The 24853-nt window shown below is 45.4% G+C and overlaps 1 protein-coding gene across 3 annotated transcripts in view; it reads left to right on the forward strand.

Annotated features, from left to right (window-relative positions):
- PTCH1 (patched 1) overlaps positions 1-16494 on the forward strand; it is a 66920-nt gene extending 50426 nt beyond the window's left edge. For all 3 annotated transcript variants that reach the window (XM_045562427.1, XM_045562428.1, XM_045562425.1), the window contains 8 exons: positions 1635-1777; positions 3849-4032; positions 5362-5642; positions 7241-7378; positions 10089-10231; positions 13416-13515; positions 14028-14282; positions 15946-16494. In XM_045562427.1, coding sequence (XP_045418383.1) covers positions 1635-1777; positions 3849-4032; positions 5362-5642; positions 7241-7378; positions 10089-10231; positions 13416-13515; positions 14028-14282; positions 15946-16494 — 1793 coding nt within the window. The remainder of the gene's footprint in view (positions 1-1634; positions 1778-3848; positions 4033-5361; positions 5643-7240; positions 7379-10088; positions 10232-13415; positions 13516-14027; positions 14283-15945) is intronic.
- The last annotated feature ends 8359 nt before the right edge of the window (positions 16495-24853 follow it).

Raw genomic sequence — 24853 nt, forward strand, 5'->3', positions numbered from 1 at the left:
GAGGGAGAGGGCTCAAGTCCGCTACGCGTCACGAAGTGATGGAAATTCTATTGTGGTGAGGAAAACAGGCCAGGCCTCCCTTTTGCGGGGCAGAGGGGGAGCGGTTGTTTTCCTCTCCTGTTTATTTTTTTCAAAAACAGAGAAAAAGGGCTTTTGGTAATAAAATAACATCTGTTCAATGCGGCTTGCGTGCATGCCTTGCTGTGTATGAAAAACAGTCTGGGAGTTGGGAGTGCAGCCCACCCGGTGGTCTCTGCCCGCCCCGCCTCCCCCTCCCACCCTGTAATGGGGGGTGAGGAGACTCCTTCCACCACCAAGCCTTCCTTCCTCATCCCCCAGTTGTTCGTGTAACCAGCAGCGTTGGAAGGAGGATTTAGTTTTTTAAAAAAGAGAGAAGGGGTTTATGATCCACCTCCACTGCCCCTCAACTTCAAACCCCATGAGCTTAACCGTTCTGTGCACTAACACAACCAGATTTTTTTTGGTCTTTGAAGTCATCCAAGGCATGTCCTGAAGTGAAATAAGCCCTTCTCCCTTCTAACCAGCCATGTCTGACCCATACATGTACAGCTTGCTCAAAAGCTGTGGTTTCCTGAGCTGCCGGGGCTTGGGAGTTCTACTTGGGAGGTGCCTGAGAGGAGGGGGTGGGGGTGGGGCCTCCGCGGAGAGCGCCTCGCCAGCCAGCCTAAGGCCGGGTCACCGGGGCCCTGTTTTCTCTTCCAACACGCTTATCTCTTTACAGCTGTAGCCAGACCGTCAGGTCTGTAATGATGGTTTTGATTACAGAGGCCAAGCGCAGCTGTGTGCGGTGGGCCGGGGGACGCGCCCATCCCCCAGGCCCCGAGCACGCCTGCCTTCCCCCTCCCTGGGCTTGCGGTTTGTCATCTGTTCTCACAGAGCCTCCTTGTATTGGCCTGTGGCTTCCTGTTCTCAATCGGATCCAAATTTACCCTGTGAGGTATTTCCCCACGAGTACCCACGAGATCCTTCCCTTCCTTCCCCCATGCCCCTCTCCTAAGGAAGGGTGGCGAAGAGGAAGGGAACAGGCGAGAGTGAATAGGTGTTGGCTGTGATCTTTACACAACCTGGCAGCGGATCCCACAGCTTGTATTAGCTCCACAAGTCGAACAGATGGAACAAATTGACAGAATCGTGTTCACTCACCCTGGGCTCCAGAAGCAGCTGAGTTGCTGTTTGAAGTTGGGAGTTTGAATGTGTTTTTCCCCCTCCAAGTGGAATTTCTGGTTGTATTGAAGAACCCATGCTTAGCACTCTATGTGGCACGAAACGGTTAACGAACCTGCTGTGTGTCTTTCTCTCGCTCTCTTGCTTTCTTTTGGAATAGTCATGGGAGAAAAGAAGAGGAATTAATTTTTTTAAGGTAAAATATATATCCTTGTTTCCTAGAAACAAACATTTCTCTTTTGCCCTTTGGAGCAGTGATTATTACCAACCTGCAGTTCATTCATGAAAAACCTGATGTTACCAGTTGGAGTGGAAGTAGAATACAGAGAGTGTTTTGGGTTCATGTCCATCATTCCTCTGTCCTGCTGCCTGTCCTCAGCCCACCCCATTAGGACCAGGGTCATTCTAGTTAAAAGTCGTAATGTATTACACACGTTTGCCTTTTCTAGGACTTCAGGATGCATTTGACAGTGACTGGGAGACTGGGAAAATCATGCCAAACAATTATAAGAATGGATCGGATGACGGAGTCCTTGCCTACAAACTCCTGGTGCAGACTGGCAGCGGCGATAAGCCCATCGACATCAGTCAGGTACACCATGGGGTTCCAGGGCACAGTTGAGCAGAGCTGTGGGGCAGCTGCCCTGCCAAAGACTGGTTGACAACATGCCGTCCCAGCCTGTGCTCTCGGGAGGCCTGAGGCCTTAGCAGCTGGTAGAAAGTGTATTGAGTTGGCTCTAATTCACCTCATTCCACCCACTCATTGTGTGACCTCAGGGAAGCCAGTGAGCCTTGCCATCCTAGTCTGTCAAGTGGGGACAGCTGTGTTACCTGCCTCCAGTACAACTGTCAGAATAAAGGGCAGTCCAGACAATGCGGGCCCTTTCAGATGGGAGAAACGCTGTCATGTTATTCCTCCAAAATCTAGTCCTTGTCACCGTGTTGGTCTTGGCTGTATTAAAACATGGAAAGACGGATTTTTTGGGTAGCAGTTGTTTAGACGAGCAGAACAGAATTTGGGGTGGGTGGATGGGTTAGGAGATTGGAGAGGTTACTGGAATGATGGGAGGATTTGTTGCGTTTGATCTCATTCACTCTGTCCTGAGTGAAGCAAATGGAAATGAAGGTCCTCACCATCCAAGTGGACTCACCATTCTGCCCACTCTCCTACGTAAGAGGAGCTGTTTCTGTTTGGCAGTTTGTTCTCCAACTGCATTTGCACCTTCTTCCAGGGGCTGGGATTCCAGTCTATCCCTTTTGATGCCTCAGGCGTGTTCAGGAGTGTGCTGGACTCGTCAGCTTTCAAATGGGTCCCGCACGTGCGCCCTCGGCTTCCGCAGAGCCTCTTCTCTCGCTCTGTGTAGCCTGCTTGCTGTACCTTCAGGCAGAAAACCGTCATGCTAATGATCTTCTCAGCGGCTCTGTTTATTGTCTCCCCTTTTTTGCTGGCATTAAAGGTGACAGATTTACAAAGTACATTGTTCAGAGTTATTATGGAGTGTGAAACTCGTTGCTTTATAGCAACATGCAGCAGGCTGTCAGTTTGACAAGGGCATGGGCAGAGGAGTGTGCCTGAGGGATGGCAGGGAGATGCCCGAGGAGCTGAGCTGGCTTGAGGGACCAGGGACTCCATGGGATGAATGTGACTGGGCCAGGCCCCCAGATACCATTGCCTCTGCCTGGGAGGGAGAAAAGCGTGCTGCATGCATGGAGGCCGTGAGCTGCAGTATGTAATTCCAGAGACGGTTTGAAGACATACAGTTGTTACATATCCTGTGGATTAATTGAATCCAGATTCCCGAAGCCTAGTTCTCTCACTCTCGTCCACGCCTTCTTCCTTTGCTCTTTCTCTATTAACTGCTGTCACTGGTGTTTTTCATTTTGTTTTTTGAAAAAAAAAAAAAAAAAAGTAAGGAATGAGGCCTGAATCTAAAATAGACAGGAAACGCAATTTTTCTATGTATATAAAATATATGTACACACACTTAATCTCACGGTGTTTTTCACCTAAGCAAAGCCCATAAGACCTACCATAGAGGGAGCACACGTGGCCACGCAGAGGGGCCAGCACACTGAGTATGACCACCTCTTAGAACGGAGGTTACCTGGAAAGGCCGCGGGTGTGCACTACTCTCTTCCACTTTCTTGGGCATTTTTTGAAAACACAGGTCATAGGAGGCTAGTGTTAGCAAAATTTGTACAGATGTTGTTTTATTTTTATAGCTCTCCTCCATTTACTGGGTGGCATTTCCTTCAGTGTTAACAACAGAGGTTAACTGCACACAGACGTGTATGGGGATTCTTGCCAGGTTTTTTTTTTTTTTCTCCTTCCCCTCCTATAAATATGTTTCTCCAGATTGTTCATTCTCTGCCTTGGCTGCAGACAGTCTTTTAGCATTCAGATTTAATTGGTTCAGCCAATTCCTGGGCCATCTGCAGAACTGTGTGTTTGTTATAAACACACTGATGATTGCATCCTCCGATAAGTGCGCTTTGAAAGAAATCAAAGGTGTTCTGATGGGATTTTCAACACTTTCAAACAGTGGGCATTCTATTCTTTGTTGTAAATGCTGGTGCAAAGCTCCGCTTCTGCTCTCTCTAGGCAGGAGTGTGTTTACCCCCAGCCCCATTCTCAAAAGCCTCTGTTCTCCCCATTTTTGTAGTTGACTAAACAGCGTCTGGTGGATGCAGATGGCATCATTAATCCCAGCGCTTTCTACGTCTACCTGACGGCCTGGGTCAGCAATGACCCCGTGGCTTATGCTGCCTCCCAGGCCAACATCCGGCCCCACCGACCTGAATGGGTCCACGACAAAGCCGACTACATGCCAGAAACAAGGCTGAGAAGTAAGTAGCGCTCCGTCCACTTACCCTGTTTCTTCAAAGCTCAACAATAGCCCTTGTCCCTTGACGCTACCCAGGGTTCAAAAGTGTAAACAGAACAATATATTTCTTTTAGTTTAAAACTCTGGGAGACAGATGAGGATGTGTAATGGAATACAACCCCGTGCTCTATCACGTTGAGAAATAAGACTCTCTAATCTCCGTTTGTAGCTTTGACTCTGAGGCGTTCATCAGGCATTTCTCTTGAATGCCAGCTGTTCCATGTGAAAGTCGGGGACGCCTCCAGGTTGAGTGTTATTTTACTATTGCAAGTTTTATCGCTGGGGATTATATGTTTATCTTAACTTTGTCAACTCTGGTGTTGAAGGGATTTTTGGCACGTTGGGTCATTCCCATAAGCCACCAAGCACCTGTACTCTGTCAAAGCTGTTTAAACCGGAGCAGAAAAGTCTGTATACAACAGTGTCCTCTTCCTTTCACCTCTCAGCCCCGAGTTTGAAAGGTGGTTCTGTGTGGATTTAATTTGCATTTACGTTAGAGATATTAGTAGCTTATGCATTGGATATCAGGGCGAGGGAGGATGTGAGAAAGAAGACGGGTCCCCTTGCGAACATGGCTGGAGAGTACGCGAGTTGTGCTTCCCTGGATCTAAACCCCAGAGCCCTGTGGCAAGCAGCCAAGGCTTGTCTTAATGAAAATTTATAGTTGAGATTATAATAGGGCAAATCATGTTTAGCAAGTCAACTGAATGACCCCAAAGGGTCTGGAACACACAACGGCAGTAACTAAATGCTTGTTGTGTGAGGATTTCTTCCCCTGTTGCTGAAGACTTAGCATTGCATTAGAAAAGAAGCATAGAAGGTTTAAATTTGTTCGATCACTAAAAGAATAAGTTAAGCATTTTTGTCAGGAAAGCACAACTCTGGAGTTATTTTGCTCTTGGAAGTGATTGAATTAAACAGTTCGAACTTAGCATTTTCACGTGTGTCAGTAGAACAAAAAATGTTCCGAAAATTTAACTCTGGAGTTTTTAGACCCCCCACCCCTTTACAAAGAGTGGCTGCTTCTGGAAGATTAAAATCAAAGGTTAAAAAAATACACCGATCGTAGGCTTCTCCCCTGCCAAATGTTGATGATTTAAAGTTTTTTAAACCAAATATGAAAATTGTAAAGGTCCGAAGACTATCATCAGCAATTGTTTCTCCTTTGTGTTAAAAGAAATGCAGCCAGTAAGCTTCCTTGCAGAGTTCTCTGTTCATCACAACAGTGGAGTCACTGCAAGGAGTCCCTCCGCCCTGGACCCTCTGTTAACATGTGGCCTTCTCTGTCCAGTCCCGGCAGCAGAGCCCATCGAATATGCTCAGTTCCCGTTCTACCTCAACGGCTTGCGAGACACTGCAGACTTTGTGGAAGCAATCGAAAAAGTAAGAACCATCTGCAACAACTACACGAGCCTGGGGCTCTCCAGCTACCCCAACGGCTACCCCTTCCTCTTCTGGGAGCAGTACATCGGCCTCCGCCACTGGCTGCTGCTGTCCATCAGTGTGGTGTTGGCCTGCACGTTTCTCGTGTGCGCGGTCTTCCTTCTGAACCCCTGGACGGCCGGGATCATTGTGAGTTTATTATAAGGGTCTTTGTGGAAGTCAAATTCCTTTCAGCATAGCTCTTTCTGCAGCCGGGAAGTTTTGTTTATGTCTGGGCCTCTGGAGGAAGGTATAGATTGCATCATCCATAATATATTTATTCTAGTTGAGGTGGTGAGGTTCATGGTTAAGGTAGAGCCTCTAATGGCCTTAATCTTACGTGCCCTCTCCTGCAGCTTTAAGATTTTCCTGTAAAGATAGGAGACTTTTTAAAGCTCACTTTCCATCACAGCTCCGAGCGTTTATTAAATAAAAACACTCAAAGCATAGCTAATTTTTTAAAATTCAAAAGTGTCATTTGGTGACCTCATCTCAGACCTAATAATACACAGAAGGGTCTTCTATATTTAACCGAGAGGGATAATTATAGAAGTTAGGACAGCGATATATGGAGAAAATGATTTTAAAGGGGGGTTGTGTATTTTAACTCCTGGGGGAAAAATGATAAACTAATATTCCTAACCTGGTTTTTGGCGTCCATTCTCCAAAATACTCTCAGATTTGAAATAAGTTTCATGTCGAGTCTAGTAAAACCATGGCAGTGTTTAAATTTTGTGAGCTGTGGTATAGCCTTTAAAATGCCAAAATTATAAAAACAGAGACCAGGTTTTGTTTTTGCACTGTGAGTCTGTGCGGCAGGTATGCTAAAAGGTAAATGTTTAGTCTGTGGGAGTTTTCGTGGCACTTAGCGATTGATGTCGTCCTCTTCTCATTACTCCTCCCCTCCTACCCGCCACCCCTGCCCACCACCCCAGGAGAAAGATCGTTTTTCTCCTTCTCTTCCCTCTGTGTAAAGTTTGTTGTTTTATTTGTATCTTCTCCCCTTTGGCCCAAGGAACTCCAAAGTCGCCCCCACAGATTTACTTTCCATTTCTCCCCAAATTTTTTTACAAGGAAGATGAAAGGCAAAGAGAAGCTTTTCCTTGGATTTAATAGGTTTGCTTTGTCTACCCACTTGTCTCCAAAGTGCAGGGCCCTATAACCTGACCCACTTAACTGGCTCCCAGGTCATCTTCACCCAGCCAGTGGGCTCTCCAGCAAAACCCAAACCCCTTTTACCTTCGAGAACTTGTATTCACCCCATCCTATCAGCTTTCTTTAAGATGCAGGCTGAGCCAACGAAAAACTCAGTGATGAGTCAATGGATGGTCTCTGATGGTTAAGATCAAACAGAAGGAAAGCTCTTATTTTAAACTACGTGAAATTTGTAGCCAAGTGATGAGTCCATGATTGTTGAACTCTGTGTAGATTGCCCTGGTGGAGCAGGAATTATTTTGCTTTCTAGAGCAGGCATAATGGAAAACCAGTTTGCATTAAAATATTAAACTTTGCCTTTATGCACTCTTTCTCCAGTCTTACAAATTGCTGTCCCAAAGTCCCCCTCCCCAGCAGGAAGCTGAATTGGGGAGTAAAGGTAAAGCAAGTTAGGACGTTCATTGTATTTGGGTCACAGATGTTTCTCTGCTCTTGATCTGAAAGGAGGCCACCTAGAACTTTAACAGCCTCCCCCATTTGCAACGCCAAGAGCTGCCGTGCCCTGTCCCTCATGGCTGTGTGCCTTTTTCCAGGTGATGGTCCTGGCCTTGATGACCGTCGAGCTCTTCGGCATGATGGGCCTCATTGGCATCAAGCTGAGTGCCGTGCCCGTGGTCATCCTCATCGCCTCTGTCGGCATCGGCGTGGAATTCACCGTTCACGTTGCCTTGGTATGGGAGACATTCTAAGCAAAAACTTTCTGAAAGAGCAACCTGTTTCCTTTAGCTCTTTTGTTCTAAGTGGGCACCTCTGAATTCTCCCCAGGCATCATGGTGAAAAGGCTTCTAGAGTGCCTGAGTTCCATAGGAGTGGCTGAAGTTTTTTTCTGGATTCCTTTCCAGTCAGGAGAAGAGTGTGGAAGTTAATGTTAGCTGGGGCCTGTCGGCTGTAGGCAGAGTCGGTGTGTTAGAGTAGGCCGGGGAGGGTCCTGCTCCTCTGATGTTGACTGTCCTTAGCATCACCACAGGTCCTGGGGTGGTCATCTGTGTTCCCAAGACAGATTGTGTGTGTGTGTTGGCACACGTACACACAATTTAAAAACAACAGTAATAAAGTGGGGATAAAAGGAGACCACACTCATGGTGGCATGGTGGAGAAGGCATAATTGAGGGTGAGGTGAGCTGGCAGCTGAGGAAATACCCTCAGGCCTGTAAGTGAAGGCTCCAGTGTGCAGCCTGGAAGAGCTGGCTCTTCCACCTGAGCCCACCCAGCTCCTCGGACCTCCCAGCCTCTGCATTCATGGCGGCAGAAAGTGATAGAACCGGTGTTGCTTTCAACGGGAATTGTTTTCCCCTCTCTCTTTCCATACCTTGTCCTGTGAATGCTTTGTTGGAGGAGATTTAACTTCAGGAGGAGTCTTTAAGAGACAAGTCCATTGTATACATTTATCAAAGAATTATCCAAAAACCTCATAGCTGTGTGTAAATTATGTTCCATCTGCAGATGTGCATGTAGCCTAAGTACTTGACATTGTGAGTATGTATTCGATAAATATTTATTGACTGAATAAATACTGATGTTTAGGATACTCTAGCTAGGAAGCCTAGCATTGGACTTAGACCAAATTGCTTTCAGCGTTGCTTTTGTAATCTCTAGCATTGATTTTTCTTCGGGCTCAACACATGGTATATGCATGTCTACACAGATGCTGCTTTGTGCCTTCTGCAGTCTCAGGGCTATTGTTTGCAACATTTGTGTTTTGGAGGGAATGTTTTGTGGAAGTTATCCCACTTTTTTCCCCAGTGTACAATAAAGAGTTGATAACATGGAAACAGTATTCTCTAAATTTTGAGCCTGTTCAAATTATTTTCTTCCATGAGTTGGAAGGAGGGAGAAGATTTTTTTTTTTTAAAGATGAGCACACCATCCTAGACTTTAGAAAACCTATAATTTCAGTACTATTTCTTCAAAAAGAAAAATTTGCATGTCAGTTAATAATCCACAAGTCATGATACAAATGAAAGTCACCTTTTTTGGTAGCTAGCATGGCAAACAAGGGTGTCCTAGAACACATTTTTACATTGGAAATGCTAACCACAATATTTAAATTGTAGCTCTTCTAGTTTGAGTCTTTTTCAAGAGCACTATCCACAGGATATGGTATTCTTACCCAATATGTGAAATTATATTTAAGGTAGGCAGTCATTGCTCTTACAGGGTTTGTGAAATGAGGGCATGAGGTTGGTGAAGAATCCCCTTCTTCCATGAAAGTCTTTAAGAAGTCGATGGGTTCCTGTTGATCTGCTGTTTCAGTAACACAGAAGCTGCATGCAATAGGGTAGACACAGCTGGGCCCCTATAACCCCATGGTCTGAATGTGGCACAGGGCAACCAACATGGTTCCAAATAATCTTGGTGATTTCTCCCAAGAGCAAAAGGCAACTATATTGACCCTGTCTTCCCCAGCTCTGAAAGAGTAGAATCCATTTTGGAGAAATTATGAAAACTCATAGCATACCTTTGTATACTTGTATTTCTTCATCTGTTAAGGAGAATGGCCATTCCTATCCTTCCACAGGGTAGATAAGGGATAGGAATGCACCCTGCAAAGGCTCCCGGCCCTCTCCTTTCAGCATATCCCAGAGCAGCCTGAACTTTCAAGCAGAAGAGATAGAATTTCAAGAGATAGAATTATTCGTTGCTGGCCCAACCCTGCCTGCTGGGGTCACACTCTCAAACCAACAGTGTGATATACCAGAACTTGCTCTACAAAGTTCCCATTGGTTATCAACAACGTTCTTGACCTGGAAGAGCTTTAGGAATGCAACAGAGGCAGGGATATATCCATATAGAATTGGAATGGCCTTGATTTGAATTTATAGTCCTGTGTTTTTCTTGGGACATCTCCATAGTGCTTAGAGGTACTACTAACACATTGGTTCGAAACAGTGGCAGAAGTTCTCACCTCAGCATAATTGTGAGGAAGTATATTTCAACACCTGGTTGCTTGTGACACCGAGCTGAGCCCTTTCAGAAGCAAGGTCTTGACCATCCAAAACATGAGCCAGAATGCTGTTGCTGTCGCAGCTAGACATCTCCCATCCAAATGGTGTGGGATAATCGGGGGGCAGGGGGGACTTAAGGGCAAGTAGCAATGAAAAGACAGGAACATTTCTGCTCATTTTTGTATAGTTTTGGTTTCGCTTTGTTCAAGATTTATATCAACACCAATTATAATTCAATACCGTGAACAGTTCATACTAGTATAAGCCTAGATTTAGCTAGTTGACCTATCCCGATTAAACAGTCCAGTAGCTAAACAATAAGATGTAAGAAGTTCTGGAGAGGAAGGTTAAAGCAGCTTGTAGCATTTAAGACAACGCTGACCATTTTCCATATAAAGTCCAGGGATCTGATAACGTGAACCTTCTCGTTGCACAGGCCTTTCTAACAGCCATTGGCGATAAGAACCGCAGGGCTGTGCTTGCCCTAGAGCACATGTTTGCACCCGTCCTGGACGGTGCTGTGTCCACTCTGCTGGGAGTGCTGATGCTAGCAGGATCTGAGTTTGACTTCATTGTCAGGTAAGCAGGAGTGTAAAACCATTGTTATTAGCGCACATGGTCTTTGTCGTTTATTTCCTTCTGTATCTGGTAGATTGTGGCATCTCTTCATTGTGACTCCACTTTGTTTTGAATTTATTAACTCAGAGATGGGCTGAGAGGTAATAAAGACAAGGTTGCTTCTAGAACTATCTTGGGGAATAGCTGGAAGACAAAAGATGGAAGGTTTGGGGCTAGCAGCAAAGGCAACTCCATAGCTTAAGGCTGAAGGACCACCCAATATCCCAGTTATTCGTGTCTCAGGTTAGAAATATCTACAGAAAGAGATGACCACTGTTCCCATTAATTGTCTGAATTTGACCTTTGCTTTATCTCCTTCAAAACTGTAGAGAGGAAAACTTCCAAATACTTAAAATTGTCATGTAGACTTTATTCTTTTAAGAAGTGAAGATACTGTGCCAAGATTTCATATTCAAGTTCCCACAAAGAATTAGGGAACATTTAGCATTTGCCTTGGGTGTCAAATGTTAGAAATCCAAGCCTGGTTTGGATACTTCTCTTTGGATCTCAAGGCAAGCCATTTCTGGTTGATTTAATTAAGAATATGACTTTGTGAAGTATAAAAGGAGAGTGAGTTTTCCTTTTGAAAAGAATTTGAGAACTGCAGAGAAAGAAACCATTTTCTTCTTTGAATAGCCTCGATGGCTTTGTGAGGTAGCTGCTGTTGGATGTGATGCTACTTTGTGGAGAGGCAAGGCCAGAATCACCAATAAGTCAAAGATAGCTTAGAATTAGAACCATGGTGGCACAGAACCAAATGTGAGAAGGGATTGGTTCGTTCAGGTTGCATCAGGCTAGAGAGATCATGTAAGTAGGCTTTCCATGTGTGCATGTGTGCATATAAGGGGTGGGAGCCACTCACTTTCAAGTAAAAAGAAGAGGACTTCAACTGGAAGTTTATTTATTACAGAAAAAGGTGAATCCATTGGTGAGTCTGTAGCAAAGCCCACTGGGCAAATCAGCACCATGGGTATTCCGCCTTCCTAGAGTTAGGGCCAGAGTTTGCTCGCTGTGCTTTGGTGTAGGGTTGAAGGAAGAGGTAGAATCACTGTAGACCAGCACTCCCCAAATAGGACCGTGCTCACGAGTCCTCTGAGGCTCCCTTTCCATGCTGGTTGGATTTCAGGGGCGAGTCACAGGAGGAAGGCAGACTGCATCTCTGGCCAGCTCCCAAGCCACGTCCATGCCAATACCAAATAGTGGCCTAATGTAGTTAAAAGTTTTGGTCTGTTTTGTTCTAATCTCTTAATTGGATTTTGAATTTTCCCTTATTTTCTTAGTATTCACTTATTCAGTCATTAGTATTGTCTCTTTATGCTATAAAATCCCCAGTGTTAAATAGTTTCTTTTGCATATTTACTTTCTCATTCAACACAAATGTAGTGAGTACCCCGTAAGTGCCATTTTGTGCAATAGCAGCTAACACGGACCCCATGCCCCTCTGTGTAGCTTAAGGTCCTTGAGGAGAGAGGCAAGTTCACAGGCAGCTCAAAACCAGGGAAAACAGAGTTTGCTGGGATCTCGTGGGTGGGATGAGGATCTAACTAACCTTATGGGGGATGCTAAGTGAGCCTGAATTGGAGCACCCTGCTGGGAACCTACAGGGCTGAATCCCAGCGCTCTCATCTAACCCGTGGCTGCTTGTTCCCTCCCAGAGATATCAGGGTTCCTGTTTCAAGCACTTAAAAGGGCTTCCCATTTTCTAGAACTGGATGGATTAACCTGATAAAGCCCTCACTGAGGTCGAATAAATGAGCAGACATTGTATACACTAAGCTGTCAGAAATCTAATTGGTCTGTTTATGCTTCAGCTAGATGGATGGGATGCAAATGTCTTAATGCCTGCAGCTGATATATGCTTCAGCTGAAAGTTCCAGCAGTTTACATTAGAGCAAGACATTGGCTGCTAGGTTTTTTACTAATGTAGCTCAGAAGTTTCTAATGTTTACAATAGCTGTAAGGTATTTGTATTTTTATAGGGATTCTCTCTCCTTTCATCTGATGTCAAAACATAGACATGGCAAAGTTGGGTGCCTGTTCCATTTTATGAACCACAGAACCATTAAAAGATAGATATCTTGCACTCCCTCTTCCCAGAACATCCTGAGCCTCTCCCCCACTTCCATCAAAGTTGCCCCAGAAATCATTAGTTCCAGAAATGCATCCTTTGGGTGGAGTCTGCACCCTCCAGCTGTGTGGAGTATCTGCCAGAGGATGTCCCTGGCTGACGGGTCTACCTTGGTATTTGTGAAGGATCCCAGAACCTTAGCCCTCAATGGTGGGAAAGCAGAACTACTTGTGCACTCTCCTCTTCTGCCATGGTGCTGCGGCCTTTATGTTTGAATTGGCTGACGCAAAACAAGAGTATTCAGAGATGCTAAATTGTTCAACAAAAGATTGGCCGGCAGAGCAGCCGGCCATTGTGGAGCGCCCTCACCCAGCACAATGCCCCTGCTCCCACAGAATGGGCAGCATTTTCTTTGCAGAAAGCTGGTTCCTGTGTTCTAAAAAGGTTGCAATTGGAGCTATTTGGTAAAACTGGAACTCACAGAATTCTAGGCAGAAAGTTGTGATTAATGAAAGCCCAGGGAAAGCCTTACCTGATACGCTGGAGACTTAATTAGAGATTCTGCCGTAAGATGCAGAAGCATTTCACAGTGGATTAGCTGCCTGCAGAAGTGGGCTGCTTTTCCTCCTGGGCTAAATTGTTTAAATTCTACACCCTTCACTTCATTTGTTTGCTTCTGCTGGGTTTTCGTGAACAGGGCCCCTCGGCATTGTATCGCGCTTTCAGTCTGCTCAGCCATTCGGCTCGCATTCCATATTTTTGTGTTTGTGTAACACATTCATAAATAACATTACATGCCATGAGATTTCAGCAAATTAACAAACTGATTTTTTTTTCTTCCCTTCATGAACTAACACTTTGGGTTGTGGAATGTAGCCCCTCAAAGTCATAAGGTAAAAAAAACAAAAACAAAAAACTAATCTTGTGCTGAATTTGAACTGTGGTTTTGTAACAGCCTTTTCAGTGGGGTGGGTGTTGTTAATTTCTGGTGTTGACATGCTGCGGTATTTGGGCACAGGAAGGACAATGTGATTTACCTCTGTCACAATGAATATTCTGTTTCCTTTTATCTTCAAGGTATTTCTTTGCTGTCCTGGCGATCCTCACAATCCTGGGTGTTCTCAATGGCCTGGTTTTGCTTCCAGTTCTTTTGTCTTTCTTTGGACCATATCCTGAGGTCAGTAATTACGCTGGGCGCAGTGTCCAACCCACAGGACACCTGAATGCAGTTTTTTCTGGTGCCACTCTTAATTTAGATATGTAGGTCTATCCCCATTTGCTGATTGTTTTTCAGTAAACATCTCAATAACGATGGCTTTTTTCCTCTTCAAATTAATGGCTTTGGGGGATGTAGAACTGGTTTTGGTTTTTTTAAACCAACTGATTGGCAGCCTGAGTCTCAGGGATCTATGTACAGTGAATGAAGACTTTGCACTCGAGATGAATATTTGGGCTTGACAAGAGTAAAAAGGGTCTTTCCAGGGTGCGAAAGCAGAGGGCAGTTCTTTCGCCCCAGCTGTGGGACCTGAGGGTCCTCCAGGTGACAGAGAGGGAGAGGTAGTACAGTGCAGTGTGCCGGGCAGCGGGGCAGAGGACACAGACCCCTGAATAATACAGTGCTTTGAATTTCAAGTGTGGCCAACAGGTAAATGGACGATGGCACTTTTAATATGGAATCCCCTTAAATAGGTGTCTCCAGCCAATGGCCTGAACCGGCTGCCCACCCCTTCCCCGGAGCCGCCCCCCAGTGTTGTCCGGTTTGCTGTGCCCCCCGGCCACGTGAACAATGGGTCTGATTCCTCTGACTCGGAGTACAGCTCCCAGACGACGGTGTCCGGCATCAGCGAGGAGCTCCGGCACTACGAGGCACAGCGGGGCGTGGGAGGCCCTGCCCACCAAGTGATCGTGGAGGCCACAGAAAACCCTGTCTTCGCCCGTTCCACTGTAAGTCACCCTTTGGAGTGGGGGAAGGGCCTTCCTACTCGTGGCCGTGGGCCAGGTGGTCTGGGGGGTCCTGGCCTGCTCTGAGCAGCAAATCACACAGAAGATAGGGGGCAAAGATAAAGTATATGCTGGGTCGAATCACATGAAATTGCCAATATTTGGTTCTCAAACTATAAAAATGTCATCTTCCTATGTTTTGATCTCATAATGGAAAAGAAGGGTGGGGACCAGAAGCATCACTGCACAAAGCATTAGCATCCCTCTTATTTGGGCTAAGTGCAATTTGAGCTTAAGGGCCAGAGATAGAACACTTCTTGTTCTAATTTTTAAGCTGCATATCATTTTCAAATGATGCTTTTAAAACATGTAGCAGTATCTTTATTGCCAGAAGAAGTGGGTCTTTCCTTCTCATTTCTGGTACCTTTAACTGCCCTTGGTTCAAAATTATTTCAATTATTATTGTCTAAGCCTTTCCCATAAGCTTTTGTGGCTCCAAGCAGGTATTTCAGGTGGGTAGAAGGGGCGGAGAAGCTGAGAGCCACCCAAGTCCCTGGCCATCATGAGTCCCAAGGCCACGAGGAGCCTGGGAGCCCCTTCTCAGAGGCTCCGAGAGCCCTGGCTCTCTCTTCCGCCTCTCACTCCCCAGGATCAGGCTCCCCAATCCGGTTCAGCCCCCCAGGCCAGGAGCTCTGCACCAAAAACCCAAGGAAGGTTCTGAGGCTCGTGTTGCTCCACTGAGGGCCCCCTGCCGTCCCTCCAGGAAATGGGTATTCCAGTCCCAGGCCAGAGCAGCCCTTCTGTGAAAGAGAGAGAGGCCGACCAAATAACCTAAATTGTCCTCCTCTTACCCCCCGTGAACGGCGCCCGCTGAGCTGCAGTGTGAATCTGGTTTTGTTCAGCAGGAGCCTAAAAATAGGTACAAGCTGAATGACTTTGAAGTTGGTCACGGTCCTTTTGATTGATGTGGCCACTGTGTTGCTCCGTGCTTTGTATAGAGACCCAGAGACCAGATTCCTAACAATCCAACAGAGCAGCGCTGCCCGGCAGAACTTTCTGCGAGGATGAAAATGCCCCCTCTGCTCTCCAGTACGGTCGGCACCGGCCACACGTGGCTGTTCACACACTTGAAATGTGGCTAGTGCGACTGAGGAGCTGGATTTTGAATTTTAGTTCATTAAAACTTAAATAGCCACATGTCTCTAATGGCTACCATATTTGACAGCGTCGGTGTAGACAGTCCTGCCAGCGTCCTGCATTCCGGCCAGCCAGGGCCAGGCACTTAGCAGTTTTCGCAAAAGAGGAACTCAGGGTCTGACTAGACTGAGCAGGGTGGGCGTGTGGATGGTGGGAGGGAAGCAGCTTGGATGCTGTCTGACCGCCGCCCTGCATTTATGGGCAGCAGCCTTATGTGCCCAGCCAGCGGTGTTGGAGAAACCCTAGAAACAAGATCCAAATAAAGCGCTCCTCTGCCACGTCCTGGAGGTTATTAAAAGAACGGGTTTTTCTTTTGTGGGTGGAAGGCCCCTATTGGCCTAGGGGTTGACGGAACCCTTAGTTAAAGCCAAAGAAGAAGAGGCAGGAGCAGTGGGGGCCATGCCTGGCCTGGGGTTAGCACCCCACCCCCATCCCCCGTGCCTGCTCTAACCTTCCTTGCCCTCTGCAGGTGGTCCATCCCGAATCCAGGCATCACCCACCCTCCAACCCTCGACAGCAGCCCCACCTGGACTCTGGGTCCCTGCCTCCCGGACGGCAAGGCCAGCAGCCCCGCAGGGACCCCCCCAGAGAAGGCTTGCGGCCGCCCCCCTACAAACCGCGCAGAGACGCTTTTGAAATTTCTACTGAAGGGCATTCTGGCCCTAGCAATAGGGACCGCTCGGGGCCCCGCGGGGCCCGTTCTCACAACCCTCGGAACCCAGCGTCCACTGCCACGGGCAGCTCCGTGCCCGGCTACTGCCAGCCCATCACCACTGTGACGGCTTCTGCTTCCGTGACTGTTGCCGTGCACCCTCCGCCTGTGCCCGGGCCCGCGCGGAACCCCCAAGGGGGACTCTGCCCAGGCTACGAGGGCTACCCCGAGACTGACCAGGGGCTGTTCGAGGACCCCCACGTGCCTTTCCACGTCCGGTGCGAGAGGAGGGATTCAAAGGTGGAAGTCATCGAGCTGCAGGACGTGGAATGTGAGGAGAGGCCCCGGGGAAGCAGCTCCAACTGAGGTGCGCATGCGCGGGCGGGCCTGGAGTGGTGCGGAGGAAACAGCTCCTGGGGGTCCCGGGCTACATCCCCCAGGGGCCCCTGGCATTTGGCGCATCCCAAACTAGACCTCTTGACCTTTTACCCCAGGGAACCAGTCCAGTTCCAAATTGGGTCTCTTTTTCCCCACTGTTAACCTATTGAGGGTTAGTGCAACTTAACCAAGACATGAACAGCGTCACCTTCTACCTACTTGCCTATGTTTATTAAAGTGCCGTAGCAGGTATGTATGATAAATGCACAGCGGAACGAGTGGTCACAAAGTGAACCCATCCGTGCAGCCAGCCCCCCGGCTTTCCCTCCAGCCCACACCTCACTATCCTTACCTGATTTCTAATACCGCAGGGCATTGTTGCCTGTTTTTGTGCATGAATATAGACTCATAATACCTGCTACTCAGTTTAACTTCCTTTTTTGTTTTCTTTTAAAGGGTGATTAAAATCTGAAGCAAAGAGGCCAAAGATTGGGAAACCCCCCCCAACTTCTTTCCAGAACTGCTTGAAGAGAACTGCTCGGAGTTATAGAAAAGATGTGCTGTGCCAGGACAGCAGTTCCTTGTTACTGTAACCAATTGTATTATTTTGTTAAATATGCCTATAAATATTTAAGAGGTGTACACATATGTAATATACGAAGGAAGGATATAAAGTAGTATGAGCTGGGTTTCTCCACTCCTGCCCCAGAGTGGGGAGGCCACAGTTGGGCCCCTCCCGATATTTGTACATTGGTCCCTGTGCCACAACCAAGCTTAACTTAGTCTTAAATTTCAGCATATGTTGCTGCTGCTTAAATATTGTATAATTTACCTGTATAATTCTATGCAAATATTGCTTGTGTAATAGGATTATTTTGTAAAGGTTTCTGTTTAAAATATTTTAAATTTGCATATCACAACCCTGTGGTAGTATGAAATGTTACTCTTAACTTTCAAACACGCTATGCGTGGTAATTTTTTTGTTGTTTAATGAGCAGATATGAAGAAAGCACGGTAATCCCGGTGGCTTCTCTAGGTGTAGTTGTATGCGGTTCTCTTGCTGGCTGTGTGTGTGGACACGTGTGATTTCCCAATGTACTGTAGTAGTATGATTTTTTTTTTTTTTTGTCTTGTCTGTTTTCTTTCTTTTCACTGTCTGTAAGCCTGAGTGGATGCTGACCTCGTCAAGCTGGAAGAGTCAGGATATCTTCATTGCTTTGTGCTGGTGGAGGGCTGGCCCTTCACGTTTGCCTCATCCTTTCAGCCCCACCCAGGACAAGGCAGACTTGCTGCATGTCCATGGCATCTCTTAAGATCATTGGTTGCCATCCAGACAACCCAACTTGCACTTCAGAGGAAATAAGTTCCTTCGTGTGGATCATTGTGATGGGTATTAGAACCTTAGGGTATAGAACTAACATCTGTTCCTCTTCATCGGTAAAGATTAGGTAACATGCGTAGTGGTGATCCTTGGCTGGGCCTTGAGAATATACTCTAAAAAGTATGCAGTATTGTGCCTCTCTCATGACCAACACACACACAACCCACCCTTCCACCCCCAATTTAAGAGTATATTGCAAATCTTTTGGAGTAGATGGCCCTGGGCAGCAAACCTGTTCTGTTAATTCTGGGCCCACAGTAAACCCAGAGGCGATGTTTTTTGAGTCCCTTCAATTTAAACTTCCTCTCTCCTAAATTGAGCAGCTGGTTGGGGCTTTCTGGATCTGTTTGCATCTTTAAAATAAATGGTGAGCATCCATGATGGTGATGCATGCAGAGTCAGAAGTTGTGTAGGATACGAGCCTCAGGATTCTTCTCAATGTGCACGTGTTACGGTGGCACACGTCTCCCTCCTCTCCCCATTATTAGTGTTCTTGCAAGATGACATTTATTGAAAAGCAGGAGGATGCTAATTACATCTCACTGAAGAATATATACAGAGGCAGATCTCTCAACCAGGCCTGTTTTTTAAAGGTTTGCTTCTGTATTGGTTCTATTCTTTTGCTCTTAGGTTCGGGCTCCCTCACCTTTCAGCCAGAGACCAGCAAATGTCGAGGAAACACTTGGTGTCCGGCTCCCCTTCCAAATCAACATCAGCGTCTTGTTTGCAGACAAGAAGTGAAAGGAGAGGGCCAAGTCCCCATAGGGCTAAAGCCAAAGCTACTGTGAGGAGCACACAGGTGGCAGCTCCCATCATTCCCTCTTGTATTCCATGGATATCTTAACAGAATGGTGATGGGCCCCAGTAGCACTGGCAGTATAGTGACCTCATACCCTAGAACTCGCTGCAAAACCGTAAGAGATGATTGAAAGCCACCTGTGGCTGCCAGGTTGTGTGTGTGTGTGTGTGTGTGTGTGTGTGTGTGTGTAAGAATCGCCAGGGGCCCTGGCCATAATCTTGCCACTGTCTTGGTGCCTCTCTGTCAGCCACACTGCCTGCCTACCTAACACCCAGCTCTGCTCAGAAAACTTATGTCCTGCGTTGAGAAGAGAGATGATGCAAAATTCTGACGTCAGCTCCCCCTCTGCCTCTTGGTGTGCCCCTGCTCCTTTCCTGAGCCCGGCTCATGGTGCACCAGAGCCTATGCGGCCCCTGGCTTCTGCACAGCGTAGAACTTTCTCCAATAGTCCCATTGGCAAAGGGAGAACTCGGGGGCTGGCCGGCAATTAGAATTTCTCTCTCTCTCTGTTTTTTTTTTTTTTGTTTGTTTGTTTAATAATTTTGTCTGTCTTATTTGTTCATCTGGATGTTTTAATTTTTTTAAAAAAATCTTTGCTGATATTTATAATTTTGTATCATAAGAATGTTTTCCTACAGTATTTGTCATGCCAGTTTATAACAAAAAATGCAGGGATTTTATTTCTATTGGAAACACTATTACAGCTATGTTTTACTTTTGAACAGAATTTTTATTTGTATAGAGTGCTTACTAATGTTAAATAGTTCAGAGTATATAACATTTACATTAAGGACTCATGGTAGGTTTTAGTGTAAGGAGTTTAAAGGAAATAAATATTCAAACTGGGTCTCATTGTCTGCCAGTTTTGGTGGCAATGAGTTTGTGTCATTTCAATTACAAAGATAAAAGTATGCCATATAATTTATTTATATGAAAATTTATTTTTGTAGTGTACATAGTAGTCATCAAGTCTTTGGACAGAAGTATATTTTTAAAGAATTTATATGTGATGAATCCATAATGTCTGGAACTTTGCTGAGACATGAGTGGGGCACACTTTTCATTGTAAATTACAGCAAGGAAAAGAAAATGTTTAACAGTGTTAAGAGAGTGAGAGTGAGTGAATATTCAAGCGATTGTGAAATGTTTATTAGTTACCATTTGTGACCTAGTTTGGTTCTCATTTTAAACCTTGGAAGGTGAAAATGTACAAACTCTCTAAATATTAATGTTCAAACACTGATAGAAATTCTAACATGAATAAAAAATAATATAACTTGTTGGTTATGTCTTTGTGTATAGAATGTTTTTTCTTTAAAATACTTTACAAAGCCAATTAGTGTTTCAGACCATCATAAACTCTGCTGTTTCATCTTGCTAACCTTGTCAAACACTCATTTTTTTGTCCTACTTGAAGGAGGCAGTTTTTATTTTCTGATACCAAGAAAGTTCCTAAATTACCCTTCAAATTTATCCCTTCTCTTAGCATACTTATTTTTCTTATATGATGCCTAATAATTAGAGGGAACATAAAGCCAAAATCAAAGATGATTATAATCAGCGAGTATCACTAATATGGGACTGACTAAACCTAATACACAATATTTTTTGAATATTTATTGACATGCAATAATTTCATCATAGTCACGGAGAAAAATATGACCAGGAATGTCCCTATTTTGCAGCTGTAAGCAAGTAGTGGTGGGGAAGAACGTGAGACCAAAATTGCTATAAGCATGGGGTGAGCGCTAGAGGGGTGAGCAAACTACAGCTTGGGGGCCACATGCTGTTTTTTTATAGAATTATCGGAAGTCAGCCATGCCCATTCACGGACATAGTGTCTGTGGCTGCCTTCATGCTCCAACAGCAGTTGAGTTGTTGCAACACACACTGTATGGTCTGCAGAGGCTAAAATATTTACTATCTGGCCCTTAAGAAGAAGCTTGCCAATCCATCTTAAGACAGGGTAGCGAAGGCCAATGCTACTCAAGTGTGGTCAGTGAATCAGCCTGCCTTGGAAGCTTGCTACAAAAGCCAAATCCTCAGCACCACCCCAGAACTACTAAATCAGAATCTCTGGGAGTGAGGCCCAGGAATCTGTGCTTTAAAGCAGTCCCGGTGGTTCTGATGCACCAGCAGAGGCGATCCCGAAATTCCTTCCAGCCGAATGCGGCTGTGGTTCTATAATTTGACTTGGCCTACACAGCCAATGCAGGCCAGATCTGGAAACAACATAGCGATCCCGATGGCTCTGTGTGGTCTTTCCACAAAAACACATGTTCCCCTGTGGGAAAGCGTCGAGACCTGGAACTTTGCATTTGTGTCTGGGAGTACAGGGAGAGTGATTCCTTTTTTAGTGCTCTGCCACAGCTGTGAGGAAGGACCACAGTAGAGGGTGTGGGCTCCTGACCCGACAGGGAGGGAGGTCCACGCCGGGCCGGACCCTGCTTTCCCCCGAGACTGTTCCCTGCCATGCAGTTGACTAAGTCTGACTTGGGCAAGTCACTTGAAACCCTGAAGCCTCTGTGTCCTCATTTATAAATTAAAGGTGAATATCCCTCGCAAACTTCTGAAAGTTGACAGCAATGATGGTGGTGGTGTGGAGTCGACGGAATGAGAACCGGAACCGCCTCTATCTGTGGGTCCCATCTGAGCTCCAAGTCAATCCTGCTCTACCTCTTAGAAGGCCCCGCCTCTAAAGTGACAACGGGGTTGCTAGGGGGCAGACTTTGTGCTCACTGAGCCCCTCTTTGGAGGCATTTGAGGTAATACAGAAAACTCCGACCAAGGAATAAGATGGTTCAGCAATACAATGTCTTCTCTAATAAATACTTGACCTGGAAAAAATAATAATAAAGTGTTAAGCAGGGTTTTATGTCTTACAACCTCATCTTCCTCCCTCCTGGTATGTTCAGTCATCTGCTCCTACATCCTTCAGTGGTGAATCTCATACATAAAGCTAACTTGCTTCATTTAGATCATGGGGAATATGTACGCCCTGAATCTGAGCATGGAAAATACTAATGCATTAATTGGAAATCAAATTAGGAAGCTATCTTCGAGATGTGCTTATACCACCAAAATGACCGCTCATTACCATTCAATTGTATATTCTTCATAAATGACATACAGCTAAGGAAACTAACTTAGTTTTTAATAATGTTAGCCTAGGGAGAAGTTTTTAATCAGATTTTTGTTCCAAAATCTGCCATATTTACTCAGGACTTAGGTAAACATAAGGGCCCATTTTTTTTTTGGCACAACAGATGTATTTAACAGCTTCAGGAAAACTGCATCCTGCTAAATTTCAGGCAGCAGCATGTTGATGTAAAGGCAGGTGTTTCATTTTTGGTAACTGGTAACTGACCTCCCAAAAGGAGAAGTGGAGATGGTCTATTAATCATCTGAAAAGAATATTTGCCAAGTTTTAATTAGTTCTAATGAAGGCTACACATAATGAGAACATGCCTCAAACATGAATCTATTTAATCCTTCACATTGTCGCCGTGGGGGGCATGTGGGCGCCATTTTCTGCATAGGTTCCCTGCCAGGAGATACAACTCCTGCCATCATAGAATCTTGAAGAGACATTCTGGCCTGTTAGGAACACAGTAGACCTCAGGAAGCGTGAGCAACGGAGATGACCAAATTGAACCTGGCATGGCCAACACATGTACTTTCTTTCTACATGGCGGGGTGTTTTTATTATTCCTGATTCACGCCTCCTCTGTAGGAATTCCCTTTCTTGGGGCAAAGGAAACAGGGCTCTTCAGGTGAGATGCTGATGAAACAACCTTTGTAGAGACAGTATTTGCTCTGAGAATGAGTCAGACCCCAGCAAGCAGTGTCACCGGAGGAGGAAACCACAGCCACATCTTTAGCACAGACGTTTGAGTCCCTTTTAACGACACAGGTTTGCTACTGCACAGGTCCACTTACATGTGGATTTTCTTCCGCCTCTGTCACCCCTGAGACAGCAAGACCAACCCCTCCTCTTCCTCCTCTTCCTCAGCCTACTCAAAGTGAAGACAACAAGGATGGAGAACTTTATGAAGATCCACTTCCACTCAATACACAGGAAATAAATTTTCTCCTCCTTATGATTTTCTTAGTAACATTTTCTTTTCTCTAGCTTAGTTTATTGTAAGAATACAGTATTTTGTATAAAGCATATACAAAATATGTGTTAATGAACTGTTTATGCTATCGGTAAGGCTTCTGGCCAACAGTAGGCTATCAGTACTTAAGTTTTTCAGGAGTCAAAAATTATATATGAATATTTGACTGCTCAGGGGATTAGCGCCCCTAACTCTCACATTGTTCAAGGGTCAATTGTACATTCCATTTTCCTGGAGAGTATTATCTTAATTCATCTGTTTCCTATCCACAGGACTTCAGGCTGAGGGTATAGGAGTGTGATGTAAGCTACAAACAAGGCAAAAAATAAAGTCAAATAATAGTTTACAAGAAACCAAGCGCAGGAAATACCTCTGTCAACAGCACCATCTTTCCATACAATGGACAACAGGGGGGTGGTGAATAATAACCTGTTTTATTTTTATAAAGAAAAAAATCCTATAGTTGGAAGAGGAATTCATGAGCAAGTTCTAACTGGTGTGTTATTATATAATAATGAGGATTGCAGCATTAAGCCCAAGTCAAGATGCCAAAAGAATCATCTCTATAATTACCAAGTTCAATCAACAGCAGTGGTAGGTGGACTCGTGTTGAGAGTCTCTTTTGCAGAAGGAGTAGAAGCAAGATGGGGCAGGAATGGAGAGTAGTAGGAGGCTCTCGCCTGTGGATTAAGAGGCAGAGAACCACCCATCAGAAGGGACTAGGTCAGATGTTGAGAAAGTGAGGCTGAAATGGTGGGAAAGAACAAAGTACCACCAAAACCAAAAAAAGGTCATTAAAATGAGGGAAGAGATATGAAAAAAAAAAAATAGAGTGCAATAGTACCAAGGGATGGTCAAAGACTTCTTCAAAAAACCCATGGACTGCAAGAGCAGTTGCCAGCCCATAACCCTTGTGACGATGCCCAAGTGTCCGTAGGCACACTGGCCATCCATCAATGGGTGCTTTTGCTTTTCTCACACAGCTCCCACTTACATGGCATCATGGAACGTCATCATGAGTCATGGAAGGTTAGAGCTGCAGGAGACCTTTGCCATACTGTATCCCAGAAACCTGGAGAAGTGACATGATGTGCCCAACATTAGCAAGCAGCCTCAGGGGCAGATTTAGAACCTGGATCTCTGGAGTCCCGTCTGAAGTTCTTACTCTCTTTTATTGTCGTTTTTCCCCCATTTTTTTCATGTCATGAATTTCAAAGGTATGGGTGACTGCTATTTACGCAACTACCATAGCAAAAGGGTTTCTGAGCCTCTCGGCCACATCATCATGTACACAGAATATATGCTTGCACTAAAGGCAAACAGCTGCAGTGGGGAAGCAATTAGCAAATTTCTGAATTATCCTTCTGATTACACTTAAATTCCGAAAGTTAATTGGCTAAAATGTTCCTCTTTAATTAGAAGCAATTAATATGTGAAACTAGGTTTGCATTTCACAAGACAGTTTGCATTTCATGATTAAAATCACATAGTTCATTTGTTAATGGTCTCCGATGGCCTGTAATCAGAAGGCGCACACAATTAAGGTGGGATTTTCAAAGTGTAAGTACAGAAGGAAGCCAGAGTTTATGAATTATGCTTCTGCTGCTGAGAACGTAGCCAGTATCCACTCCGGGCTGTAAAACACATCGTGCGTGCGCATGCTTGCCCAGACGCACCCATGCGCATAAGCAGTTGTGACCTGTCAACTTTGACCCCTTCTGAATTTCCCCCTCTCTACTCTTATTCCCTCTGCCCTGAGAAGTCCTGTCCTCTCTCGCTTACCCCTCAAGTCCTTCACTCCCAGCGCCAATGCCAATGGGGATCTACCTGTAAAGATGATGATAGTTGAGCCCCATCCTGGGTGGCAGCAGTACTGGTAATAAAAGCCACCATCCCTTGTTCAGTATGTGCTAGGCCATGGGTTATTTCATCGAAAGAACCCAGTAAATAAGACGGCAGAGACTGGAAAAGAGCAGGCAAGAGCGCTAACGTGCGCGAGGAAATAGAAACGACGAGGAAGAGACGGGGGCAGCGCATGAGGATGAGAAG

Source organism: Lemur catta, chromosome 10 (assembly GCF_020740605.2).
Source record: "Lemur catta isolate mLemCat1 chromosome 10, mLemCat1.pri, whole genome shotgun sequence".
Lineage (NCBI taxonomy): Eukaryota > Metazoa > Chordata > Mammalia > Primates > Lemuridae > Lemur > Lemur catta.